Genomic DNA, 13640 nt, shown 5'->3' with positions numbered 1-13640 from the left:
ATACTAGTATCGTACCCGTGCATTGCAACGGGAACATATTATAAGAAAAATGTATATCAATGAAAATAATAATTATCTAAAATTAAGATACATGTTAATAGAAAATTTATATGATTCTGTATTTTTAATAAATCGTGAACTCTGATAACAATTTGATAATGTGATGATTCTTTATTTTTAAGTACCAATGATATCAAATAATAGCTCGATTCAAATCTAATATCAAATATCATACAACAATTCAATATCGACATATAATGATATCAAAAAACATAAATAAAAAGTGTTATTGTGTGTATGTATATGATATATATACACACACACAAATATTATAAGAGAAATATATATTCACACACACGTTCCAATTTATATTCTTCTTTGTTTCCAATTTAGAATACACACACACACACACACACACACACACACATTGATATATTATATATTGGAAACATATTCTAAATTGCCCACAACAATATATATAGAAGCAAAGAAAGGAAAATAAGGAAATAAAAAAAATGATTTTCATTGTGATCTATATAGAAACGAAGAAGAAGTGAGGAAACAAAAAGATTAAAAAAAAATGGAAGGTGGAGTCTTCTTAATTGAAGAGAAAAAAATATGGAAATAAAGAAATGAGGAAATTGATAAATATATCGCTAAATTTCATATTTGTTCAATTTTAATTGTAATGTATTGTGTGGCAGCACATGTGGTGAGTATGTTTTTAACTAAATTTAGACTTCTATACATAAATTAGATGTATTTAATCAAAAGAAGACAAATTATGTAATTGGAGGGTTGAGATCAAATCCGAAGTTTCATCTTTCAATCGTAGCCGTTGGCGGATTGAACACCCAATGTGCTTAATAATAGAATGGAGATATATATATATATATATATATAGGTTGGCTACTCTACTTACATAAGCATATGAGGGTATATGCTTATAAATCATTTTTTCGTTTTCAAAATTCAAAAAGTCGATATAAACCGTTAGATGTGATTTTTATATTGAAATGTGCTTGGAGACCAAATTTTATATTTTTAATTTTTCTGATTTTTTTTACTATTTATTAAGCCACTTTGAAAATCGCTAATCCAACGGTGGCTTAACAAAACAGTAAAATCAGAAGCCACTGTTGGATCAGCGATTTTAAAGTGGCTTAATAAATATTAAAAAAATCAGAAAAATGTAAAATTTGGTCTCCAAGCACATTTTAATATAGAGATCACATCTAATTGTTCAGATCGACTTTTTGGATTTTGAAAACGAAAAAATGACTTATAAGCATATACCCTCATATGCTTATATAAGTAGAGTAGCCAACCTCTCTCTCTCTCTCTCTCTCTCTCTATATATATATATATATATATATATATGCTAGCATGCTACGCGTAGCATAGAGGCCCTCCATGCAATGGCTCAATATTCGACTTTTCAAAATTCTAACGGTCGATCCGAACCGTTCATCTTGTTCTCCATATTAATATGTATTTGGAGACCAAATTTTTACATTTTTTGGAATTTTTTTACTATTTTTTTTACTATTTTTTTAGATTTATTGAAAATCGTTGTTTTCATCAAATTTGGACCATAAAAAAATAGCGATTTTCAATAAATCTAAAAAAATATTACAAAAATTCCAAAAAAATGTAAAATTTGGTCTCCAAACACATATTAATATGGAGAACATGATGAATGGTTCGGATCGACCGTTAGGATTTTGAAAAGTCGAATATTGAGTCATTGCACAGAGGGCCTCTATGCTACGCCTAGCATGCTAGCATATTCATATATATATATAGGAGGGTTCAAATGCCTTCATTTTTTGTGCCTCCATCATGCTTCCATTTTTAAAAACTTTAATAACTCAAAATTTAAATCTTAAAATTCAAAATAAAACCATTGGATATGAACTACATAATTTTATCTATTCACGTGTAAAAAAAAATGGCATTTCAACTTTGTTTTGGTTGTCATCTTGAGCTTGTAAAAATATATACTAATGTGGATAATTTCTAGACGTTAATTTTTCAACTTATTGATTCATATAAAAGCAAAATCAAAATGTTATAATTTTTTATGGGCACATAGAGAAAACACATCTAATGGTTTTATTTTGACATTTAAGTTTGAGATGGGCTACGGTGAGTTGTGAAGTAAAGCGACTATTTTACTTCACACTCATATTTTGCAATTTGAAAATTCAAACGACCGATCCGAATCGCTCAACATGATCTCCATATTGAAATGTGCTTGGAGACCAAATTTTACATTTTTTAGAATTTTTTTACTATTTATTAAGTAATTTTGAAAATCACTAATCTAATGGTCCAGAAATTTTTACTATTCATAGCAAAACAATAATTTTCAAAATTGCTTAATAAATAGTAAAAAAAATTCAAAAAATGTAAAATTTGATCTCCAAGCGCATTTCAATATGGAGATCACATCTAACGGTTCGGATCGGTCGTTTGGACTTTCAAAATGAAAATACAGCGTGAAGTAGAAACGCGTTTTACTTCGCAACTCACCATAGCTCATCTCTTTAAGTTTTAAACTTTGAGTTATTTAAGTTTTTAAAAATGGAGGCATGATTGAGGCATTTGAACCACTTTTATATATATATAGAGTAAGGCTACCATGTTTTGCAAATTAAAGTGAGCTTTTTAATTTGCGCTCATATCTCTAATTTCAAAGTTCAAAACGTCAATTCGAACCGTTCAAGTTGATATCCATATTAAATTGCGCTTGGAGACAAAATTTTATATTTTTTGAAAATGTTTTACTATTTTTTTAGAATTTTTGAAAATCACTGTTTTTGATGGTCCAGAATTTTCTGAAAAACACTGATTTTGAAAAATTATAAAAAAATATAAAATTTGGTCTCCAAGCACAATTTAATATGGATATCAACTTAAATGATTCAGATTGACGTTTTGAACTTTGAAATTAGAGACATGAGTGCAAATTAAAACACCTACTTTAATTTGCAAAACATGATAGCCTTACTTTCTCTCTCTCTATATATAATAAATTAAATAAAAAAAGAGAAGAAAATGAAAAGTCATTAGCAAACTCAGTATATAAAAAGAAATTGAGGCATCTAGTAACTTTTCAATAGTGTAGAAATTTAATAAAATCAATAATTTTCAAATCATCTTAATAAATAGTAAAAAAATTGAAAAAAATATAAAATTTGGTCTCCAAGTACATTTTAATATTGATTAAACATCTAATGGTTTGGACTGCGAAAAACCGAATCGTTTGTTCCGGAAGCTAGGAACAAACATTTTGAGCTTAGCCATCCTCTCTCTCTCTATTATAGAGATTAACACACGGTTAGACACAAATACTATTATCAAACTTCTTTTTGTATGTCATGTTTAGATTTGAATTTTTTTTTAGCATTTTGATTTTTTTATTTAATGCATAATTAGTTAATACTTAATAGATTTAAACTCAATTAGATATTGGACCTTGGAGATGAGTTACGGTGAGCTATAGAGTAAAATACGTTTATACTCCACGCAATATCTTCATTTTCAAAATTCAAATAGCCGATTAGAATTTTTCAACATGTTCTTCATAATAAAATATACTTGGAACTAAATTTCACATTTTATGGAATTTTTTTACTATTTATTAAGCCACTTTGAAAATATGAAAATCCGGGTGAACAGTAAAAAGTAAAAATTTCTGGACCACCGGATCGGCAATTTTCAAAGTGGCTTAATATAAATAGTAAAAAAAATTCAAAAAAATGTAAAATTTGGTCTCCAAGCATATTTCAATGGTTCGAATCTGTTGTTTGAATTTTTAAAATGAATTTTTTTTTCCATAGAGTAAAAACCATAGCTCATCTCTTGGACCCTGCATATAAATTATGGGAGAGGGGGGTGTCCGATGGGCATCGGACCAAATCCGGTTCGATGGGGGGTTTAAACCGTCAGATCTGCTTTAGGATTCGTGTGTACGGATTTTAAAGCAGACGCGAAATTGCGGGTGCGAATCCTAAAGCAGATCTGACGGTTTAAACCCCCCATCGAACCGGATTTGGTCCGATGCCCATCGGAAACCCCCCTCTCCCATAAATTATCGACTCCGACGGAAATCCTAGATCTGCCCTGAGTCCGAATTTAAACTCAAAATTTGGATTATTCTAGAATACCCGGAACCCTCTGAAATGTCCTATTGAGCTACTGGAAGTCAATAAAATAGCTTCGCGCACTTGATTTATAACCGGGGCCCCAAGCCAATGGTTTGCTTGCATCTCCAGGGTCCAGGCTCTGAAAGACAGTGATCGTGAATCGTGATAGAGACCATCCGTCCATTTTTATTTTTGTAGTTTTCACAAATGGACATCTCCGTTTTCTGTTGAAACGGAAGGGTAGTTTCACAGCGAGTCAATCTGTCAGTGACTCTCTCTTCCTCGTAGACGAATCTTGACCGTCAAATGCAGCGCACCAACGAGGGGATACGACAGAAAGGGTATAAAATGACGTTTTATTTCCTAAGAATCCGTGGAGCACATTTTTCAGAATAGTCCTCCCATTTCAAAATATCATGTATGTATTAATTTTGAAAATACGACGTTAAATTTTCTTTTTGCTAAATTATTTAATATTCTTCCTGAATAATTCAAGTAGGGAGTACTTTTTGAAGTTATTAATATTTTCATCTACCTTTTCATAATATCTAAATACACTCTTGGTTCTTAAAAAAAATAGCAAAACATTTTAGGATTTTAATGATACACTAATGAACAAATTCTTGATACATAAAAGTTTTCATCTCTTTATAAATCTCTGATTATTTGATCGGAAGCAATTTTCTACTGCTCAATGAAGAAAAAAAAATGTTTGAGCAAATTCCATTATCATTATAAACGGACAAGGAAAATAAATTATAGACGCAATTGAGGTGGGAACTGAGAAGTTGCATCTGAAAATTTTGAGAAAAACAAAGATATTTGACACAAATTGATATGGTGTTATTACTTTTCCTATTTTATTTCTTTGTCTTAGAATTTAAAAAAAAACCGCACAAACTACAATGTTTCCATCAAATATTGAAAAAGTACAATTATTTTAACTCCTATCGAAATACTATCATTCATTTACTATTTTACCTTTTATCATTCAAATAACACTATTTGATCAGTACCATAGTGACAAATGAATTATTCGGATTCGGTTTGGCGAGGTAAAAAAATCCGTGATTCGGGTATAATTTGGAATTATCCGAATCAGAGATCTCAGTCTTGCAAGAGAGCAAAAACAAAAAAGAATATTCTGGGAAAAATCTGGGAAAATTTGGAAAAAATTTGCGAATAATTTTTCAAATTCAGGAAAAATTTGTAAAATTCGCAAATTATCCGGATTTAATTCGGTCAAAGTTCGGTCAACCGAATAATTCAGCGTTCGGTTCAACATTAGCAAAAAAACGAATTATATGAATATAATTCAGATATAATATGTGAATCTTGTCACTATGATCAGTACCATTTTTGTATTTACCAAACAAACACAGGCAAAGATATACGGGCATACAGCATAGCATAACAAATTAACAATTGACTCCCCATTCGGAGGTTGAAATATCAAAATATGTTTTTTTAAAGGACCTACATGCAAGAAAGCCACTGTAAAATCACTGAAGTAACTTGGCAACTTGCGATGTGTCCGAGTGAGAGAAAGGGAGATTAGGGTTGCAAAAAGGTAAAGAGCAAGAGGGGAAAGCTGATTGAGTGGAAAAACCGTTGTAAGCTCAGGCGAAAGCTCTACTTTTTGAAGGGAGAAAAATAAAAAGGTCACGAATCAAGGAATTTGGGCTGGATCCAGTGCATTCCCACTCATAAAGGCAGTCTCTCTGGGATTTCTTCTTTCTTCCATTTTTCGGGGTTTGTTTTTGACCTTTGATCCGGGTTCTTGGTCGAAATACATTGCCATTGAAAGGTAATAGCTTAGCCACATTGTTTTTTACATTGGTCTGGTGATTACCCACTTAAAAACAAAAGTTTTGTTTTTTTCTTAATTGTTGCTACTTCTCTATTTGCTACCTAAAGCAAAATTTTAACTGATTTATAGATATGAAACTCTGATTTTATTTAAAGTTGTCGTGAATACCCAATCCGGAAGGAAGTAATTTCTGGTATTAATTTTTGAAGTTTTTGGTTTGCCTGTTTTGTACATTTGAATTTTGATCTGGTGATTTGAGAATCTATGGTATTTGTTTATTACTACTATAACAGCTCCTGTTGTTAACAATGTTATTATTTTTGACATTCTCGCTCAAGTTTCTTTGGTTTTTCTTTTTCATTTGTATTTTAATTATAAACTCCGTGCCCTTCCCATTTGAGATGTTGCCAATTTGTTACATGTAAATGCTACTGACAATCATAGCAGTTTAAGAAATTAGGTTGCTGTTTATTTAATTTTGTTGGTTTATCAGGGCATAATTAATGAAAAAAATATTCCTCACCTTGTAAGACTAAGTGGACCAATCACCAGAATTGAGAAAATGCTTTATTAGAGATTATACTGAACTGGTACAGTACCAAGTTAGTTGCTGTCTACTGCCTGTCACATAAACATATTGCAATTTATTTAGTAATATTTATCATGCTAAAAAAATGCAGGTCTTGTGCTAGCCATCTAACCCCATCCTTGAACCTGTTATGACATGAAGGGGTGAACGGGTTTGGGCCCGTTTGCACTGCTTAATGTTGAGTCAAAGCTTCTGTTTTGAAAAGGCTAGAGTGAGATGGAGTGTCTTATTATCAGTTATAACTTCCGATGTAAGTTACCAAAGCAATTCCAATATTAAGTAATTCTCATTCATCACTCTACATATCTGTAACTGTACGTGCATGGAACACATGCTGGATTTTACAGGGTTTTGAACTTGGCTTATCATAATATTTATGTTTGTTTGATTTCTTACTTACTAGTTATCTCTCCCTTCTTCCTTGTAGGGTTCATTTGGCATTTAATAATGAATGGTTTTTTTGTAGGAACTAGTATTCTTAATTATCAATTTCTGGCCAACAGAACAAATAAAAAGACAAAACCATGATATGACCTATTGATATTGTACTCTAAGGGTACATTACTTCTACGAGTTATAAAGGGTGGTATAGGTACCTTACTGCATCAATGCTACACTAGTTTGGTCATATCCAATTGAAACATGAAAACAGCATCCTTGCTTTGTTTCTAAAGTTATTTTTAGATGAGAAGCAGGAGATGCTTTTCATCCCTTTTTGGGCACTAATATTTTCATAATGTAGACTTATCATTACTTTTCCTAAAAATAAACTTTAGGTACACTTTATTACCGAGCACTGCTGCTCGCTATCTACATTTTCAACCTCCAACATGCATTGTCTCGTAAATCAGATTTGGACCCAGAAAACAAGTTCATCTTATCTGACCCGCCAATGGGCATCTTTGATCCGATAGAGATTTCTCCATCTACGCTTCCCCATAATGTGTACCCGGCTGAGCCCCTATCCCCAATGTACCCTACTTTCCCTAACTCATACCAGCCAAACCTCACTGGAAGGTGTCCAGTAAACTTTACCCAAATTACCGCAATCATAGAAAAGACCGCCTCTGACTGCTCAGTGCCACTTGCAGCCTTTGTCGGAGATGTCATCTGTTGCCCCCAAGTAAATTCGCTCATGCACATTTTCCAATCTTCCTACACTAATGGCTCGAATAGTGATATCCTGGTTTTGAACAAGCGGTTTGCGAATGATTGTTTTTCTGATATGATGAATACCTTAGCTTCCAAGGGCGCTAGTTCCAATATACCAAATTTATGTACTATCGCAGCATTGAACCTGACCAGTACAATGTGTCCTGTGAAGGATGTGAGTTCGTTTGAGAAGCTAGTTAATGTGAGCAAGCTCTTGGATGCATGTAGCAGTGTGGACCCGTTAAAGGAATGCTGCCGACCAGCATGTGGGCCTGCCATCATGGAGGCGGCAATGAAGATCTCAGTGCAAGGGGGTGGAACTGGGTTTTTAGGAAATGACTTTTCTGGAAGTGGGAATGCAATAATAGATTTGGTGAGTGATTGTAAAGGAGTGGTTTATGCATGGCTTGCGAGGAAGCTGTCACCTGAGACAGCTAATTCGGCTTTTCGAATGATGACAGGTTGTAAGGTTAATAAAGGTACTCTCTCCCCCCTCCTTACTTGATTATTGTTTGCCGAGTTATTTTAACACATAGGATCTGAGGCCAAAAAAAAGATATGAGAAGTCTTGGTCATAGGTGTGCAGCCAAAAGCCACTTTTTTGGTGCTCAATCACAGCCAACTTTTACCTTAATGTTAACTCAAAATCCAAATTTTGGATGATAAATTGAAACTGTTTATGTTGTTCTATACGAATAGAAGAAATGCATTCTATGCTGAAATTTGTAAAATTTTGATTTTTTTTTTTAATATTCTAAGAGTTGGATAATAAACCCGCCAAATCAATTACAATGAACAGTTAATTTTTGGTCAAATGATCTTTGTACGAAATGGATCTAAATATACAATGTTTGATATAGATACATTAATCAAGATTTACAACAAGGTAAATGGTATTATTATCGTAATGCATAAATTCAAATGATATTTGGATTTGATTATAATACCAAAATAAAAGGTCACATGGGCATTTGTTCTATTGTCCAAAGAACGTGCAATCATTTTTTACCACAATCAATGTTAGAAGTTTGGAATATTTCCATTTCCGATGAGATTTTTAATGCTACTTAGTTGCGGAGACAAATTCTGTAGAATTTAATTTACCACAGGTAACTCAAACATGCCCTATATTCCAAATTGGAAACATGGGACATATTGAGCGACTTTTGAGAAATTCTATTCTTTCAAAATCTAGAGAAAGCATGAAATAGATAGAAAATGAAAAATAAAAAGGAAACTTGATCAATTAGTATAAGACCATTAATTCTTTTATATTAAAATGTAAATCTGGTGCCGTGCAGGTCCTTAGTCTTGAAAATAACCTATGATACATTACATCCTTTATAAATGCTTTATTATTATTGTACATAAATATCTAATCATAATTTAATTATTTTCAAATGATAATATTACACAGGTTATAAAATTATATACATAAATTTTGTATTTTTTTTTTAAATTAGACATATAAGAAACTAAAAAGAAAGGCATTATGAAAGATATGCAGGTCACAAATGCTTTGAGGTCTTTTGTGCACATATACATATCAAGTCAAAACACTTTAAAATATATAGATCGTGCTTGGACACATATCATACAAGTATTGCACAGATGTCGGTTTCCGAGTATTCAATACATGTCCGATATGGATACAAATGCCTATTTTACCTACATAGGTATGTTCTTACCTATCAAGTCAAAATAGGTATTATTATTGTGCATAAATATCTAATCATAATTTAATTATTTTCAAATGATAATAATACACAGGTTATAAAATTATATACATAAATTTTTTATATAAAAACAAATAGACATAAGAAACTAAAAGAAAGGCATTTATGAAAGATATGCAGGTCACGAATGCTTTGAGATCTTTTGTGCACATACACATATCAAGTCAAAACTCTTTAAAATATATAGATTGTGGTTGGACACATATCATACAAGTATTGCACAGGTGTCGGTTATGGATACGGATACAAATGCCAATTTTACCTACATTGGGTATAGGCCAACATAGGTATGTTCTTACCTCCTCATCTTTAAATCTAAATTAATGTGATTTTGCAGTTTGCCCCTTGGAGTTCGAGGATCCATCTCCAGTGACAAAAGCATGTGGCAACATGTCATCTCCTGACCCCGCTGTTTGCTGTTCTGCTTTCCGTGCCTATATCAAATCCCGACAAAAGCAGATTATAATAACAAATATTCAGGCTATTAACTGCGCAACCATGTTTGGATCAATGCTGCAGAAATCTGGTGTGAGAACTGATCTGTATGGATTGTGTAATATCGATTTAAAAGACTTCAGCCTTCAGGGTAAGTCTGAAAAACTATTAGTCCCTGAATTTCTGTTTGTTTATGTTTTGAGTAAATATAAAAACTAAGTTTCTATTTTGAGGAAACAGTACGACATTGAGGTTATTTCTTAAACATTCTAATGAGTATTTACGAAATTGATCAAACGACTTCAGCTCTTTGAATGAATCTAAAATCGTGTTGACATTTATACATGTATTTTGAAGAAACAAATACATTTGGTATATTCAGAAGAGAATTATTTAATTGAGTGAATGGTATGGGTACGTCAGGTAATGGTCAGGTGCAGCAAAGGTGCTGAGGATGTGAAATCACAAGCTCACCTGGTGCACAGTACCATTATACCGCATGCTTTCCTTAGTTTTGGGCGTTCTTGCCTGATGAAAAGAATTACCCCCCTGACTAATACTTATACATATTTGTCTTATCTAAATTCCTTTTTTTTTATATACATATTTGATGTTTCAATTTTTAAAATAGTTTCTAGTTAGTAATGATGGCTGATTGACTAACCTCATTCTTCTGTTTTTCTTCCTTTTGCTGGTCTTGGTGTTGCAATGGGAACAGCATTCGGACAACAAGGTATGGTCCACCAAATATCCTTTTTTTTTTTTGCTTTGGATAAATTTTGAAATTAAGAAATGCTGTGAGTAAAATATCTGGCTGGTAAAGGCCCCAACTATTATTTGGTAATTATTTTGGGACCTTTAAGATAACCAATATTGGCAGGTACATTGCCAAATACAGGTCATCAGTACCATGACTAGGTCTTCTAACTGATGCAAATTGTTTTTCTAAATTGCAGGATGCCTTTTAAGAAGCCTACCGACAGACATAATATACGACAATACAACAGGGATGAGTTTTATATGCGACTTAAGTGACAACATTGCTGCCCCATGGCCTTCCTCTTCGTCCGTCTCTTCTCTTTCTCTCTGTGCCCCAGGTGAGGGGATGTTCGCTATTTTCTAACTCCTTTTTAGCTCTGTTTCTATTCTGGAAGTTATAACTAGGATTTTGATTCCCACCACAAAACCGAATAATTTTAAATCATCTAGATAATGCTTTTTCTTAATATGGTCTGCCTCTTTCATTTCTTCCTTGCTGTTTTTTACTCCATGAACTGCTCTTTCTCATCCTTTTTATAAGCTTTATATTGTTTGGAGTTTTTTTAATTGGCCACCTAAATGTAGCATAAATAACCTGTAGGTTGTTTCACGAAATGTTTTGGTTTGAATGATGCATTAATGCATTATAGTGTAAATGGATAATAGAGGTATACTTTAAAAAATAAGGGGAGAGTTGATTAGATGGCTTTACAATGATTTGTTTTGGGGACATCAATTTTCATATTGCAGGGTATATGGGATCTTTTTTGGGGTACATGAAATAGTTCCATTCTGACATTAAATACCATTTCTACCATATATACTGTGTTGTTTTTAGAGGGTTAATTTTGATCATTCATTAGCCCAGCTTTTATATCATGTTTCTGAGTTCTGCCTACACTGCAGTATACGCATCATAAACAGCAAAATTATAGCCAGGCCCTCTCTTTATTCTATTGTAACTTCCCTTTATTTTCTTTCTTCATTTTCCAGAAATGTCATTACCAGCACTGCCTGTTCCCGTAACTTCTAGAAGCCAAGGTACTTCATCTAATTATTTACTTGTATTCTCGCAGCTCATAATCTTTTACTTTTTCCGTGTGCTTTTAAATTTCTGTCCCATTAAATAATAGATATGTTTCTTTGTTCCATGTCATTTCATTCACTATGCTGATAAATATGTTTTTAAAATGATTTTGGGGAGTACTGCTAGAGCTATGAAGAAGTGATTCATGAACCAAATTATGACTGTCAAGAATGGTGTATATTGGATCAGAATGGTATACTATATACCTACATGCTTGAAAGGCAAAACAAAAGAAGAAAAAAAAAGAGTAATAATTTTGAAAAGGTAAATTGGACCAAAATAGCATGTAGTCTAAATGGTTTATTAGGGTTCATATCCAGCTAAAATCAGCTCCTTTCCCAAACAGCACCGGGATTTAGTTAATTACAGGGATAAGCTTTAATATATTCAGAACTGAGGTAGTGGTGCACAAGTTAATCTCATTAAGTGTGCGTGTATTATTTTTATTATGGACCTTAACCTACAAATTGCAAACACAACTGCAGATTATGGAGGTAGTAGGAAGAAACTTGTTCTAGCCCTTGTGTTGTTTGCTTCGACCATTGCATTGTGAGGAATTTTAGCGGGAGGACTCATTGCATTTTGTATTGAAGTGTTGCATTAGGATTCTTTGTAGCATATTGGTTGGGGGATTTTTCTCTCTAGAGACAGCCTCTATGTAAATTTGAGCGATTCCTTCTCTTGTATAAAATCCCATCTTTTCTCCTCGTGTTGCATTTGTTCTGTGAGATAAATAATCTGTCCGATCTGTTTTAGAATCACTCGATGTATTAATAGGGTGGGTCTGTATCTGAGGGGATTAGGCTAGTGTATGCCTTATTTTTATTTTTAATTTGAAAAGAAGAGGGGATTAGGCCACAAATCGGATGGTTGGTAGCTTAGATCTGAGATGGATTTGAATAGGCTTAACACCCCCCCCCCCCTCCGAATCCGTGATAATCCATCCGAAGTGGAGTGCACACATTCCGAGTAATGAATTTGAATTCTAATGTGATCTCGAGCGACGGATTTAAATTGGATGGTCATTCAAAACTCAAAAGTTGAGTTACTTTAGGGGATCCTTCCATTCGGAGTTCGTTAAAAGAGATTTTTTTTTTTTTAAAAGTAAATATTGGAGGTTAAGTCACCCAACTATTTAATACCTTCGTAATACAATAAATGATTTTTCTCATTTGGATTTCGAATCCATGACCTTTCATATAGAAATTATGTGTTTTTACCACTTTGACAATCAAAGGCTATACCACTTTGACAATCAAAGGCTAGTTCTTTATTAAAAGAGAATTTCATTACATGAACAGTTACGACTAGAACCAAAGGCTGGTTGTGGAAACTCTTTCTTCAAAGTCTATATATTTTCTCATCTGGATTGAAATGGGTTCATTTTGTACTTTTCATGCGGTTATAACTTATAATTGCCCAGCCAGTCAACTGGAAGACATACAGTCATACACTTACAAAAAAAGTCCACCAGGACCTCCGCTCCAATATTTCACAAAAAAGGTCGACCCGGACCGATTCAAGCTAGACCTCCGGACCAACTCTAGAGTTGGGTCTAGCATGGGTTTGATTCGGCTTTTTTATTTTAGACCTCCGAAAATCTGACCCTAGCGAACCCCCAATCCGGACCAAACTTGACCCGGCCCCCTCTAAACCCCTCTAAATCCGTACTAGGCCGGACCTAAACCCGTACTAACCTTGACCAAATCCCTCTAACCCCCCCCCCCCCCCCCCCCCCCCCCCCAAACCCCCATGGACCCAAAACAAACCTCCACAGATCTGTACTAACCTGTACCAGGACCCGTACAAACCCTCACTGACCCGTACTAACCTGTACCCGAACCCCAGTTTTTTAATTAAAATTGCATGAGATTTGTACAGTTTCTGACCGAAACATGCTGTTTCGGTCTTTGCAGAAAAT

At 33.4% G+C, this 13640-nt stretch overlaps 1 protein-coding gene across 2 annotated transcripts; it reads left to right on the top strand.

The window, feature by feature from the left end:
- The first annotated feature begins 5678 nt into the window (after positions 1–5678).
- LOC144564069 (GPI-anchored protein) lies at positions 5679–12426 on the top strand. Of its 2 annotated transcripts, none has more exons than XM_078313577.1 (8): positions 5679–5958; positions 6642–6800; positions 7327–8181; positions 9776–10024; positions 10592–10606; positions 10830–10970; positions 11626–11675; positions 12210–12426. In XM_078313577.1, exons 2-8 carry the CDS (start codon positions 6767–6769, stop codon positions 12270–12272), a joined length of 1407 nt encoding a protein of 468 aa, XP_078169703.1. In that variant the 5' UTR covers positions 5679–5958; positions 6642–6766; the 3' UTR covers positions 12273–12426. The 2 variants fall into 2 exon arrangements, with proteins under 2 accessions (XP_078169703.1, XP_078169702.1); XM_078313576.1 differs by having other exon boundaries at positions 5680–5958; positions 11626–11673; positions 12205–12426.
- The last annotated feature ends 1214 nt before the right edge of the window (positions 12427–13640 follow it).

Source organism: Carex rostrata, chromosome 13 (assembly GCF_964058835.1).
Source record: "Carex rostrata chromosome 13, lpCarRost1.2, whole genome shotgun sequence".
NCBI lineage: Eukaryota > Viridiplantae > Streptophyta > Magnoliopsida > Poales > Cyperaceae > Carex > Carex rostrata.
The sequence above is the reverse complement of the archived record's forward strand: the minus strand, read 5'-3'. Positions and strand labels throughout refer to the sequence as shown.

Coding starts and splice junctions, on each gene's coding strand:
- LOC144564069 (XM_078313576.1), top strand. CDS start 6,767: ATGGAGTGTCTTATTATCAGTTATAACTTCCGAT. Junction 8,182..9,775: donor AGGTTGTAAGGTTAATAAAG/GTACTCTCTCCC, acceptor GTGATTTTGCAG/TTTGCCCCTTGGAGTTCGAG. Junction 10,971..11,625: donor TCTTTCTCTCTGTGCCCCAG/GTGAGGGGATGT, acceptor TTCATTTTCCAG/AAATGTCATTACCAGCACTG.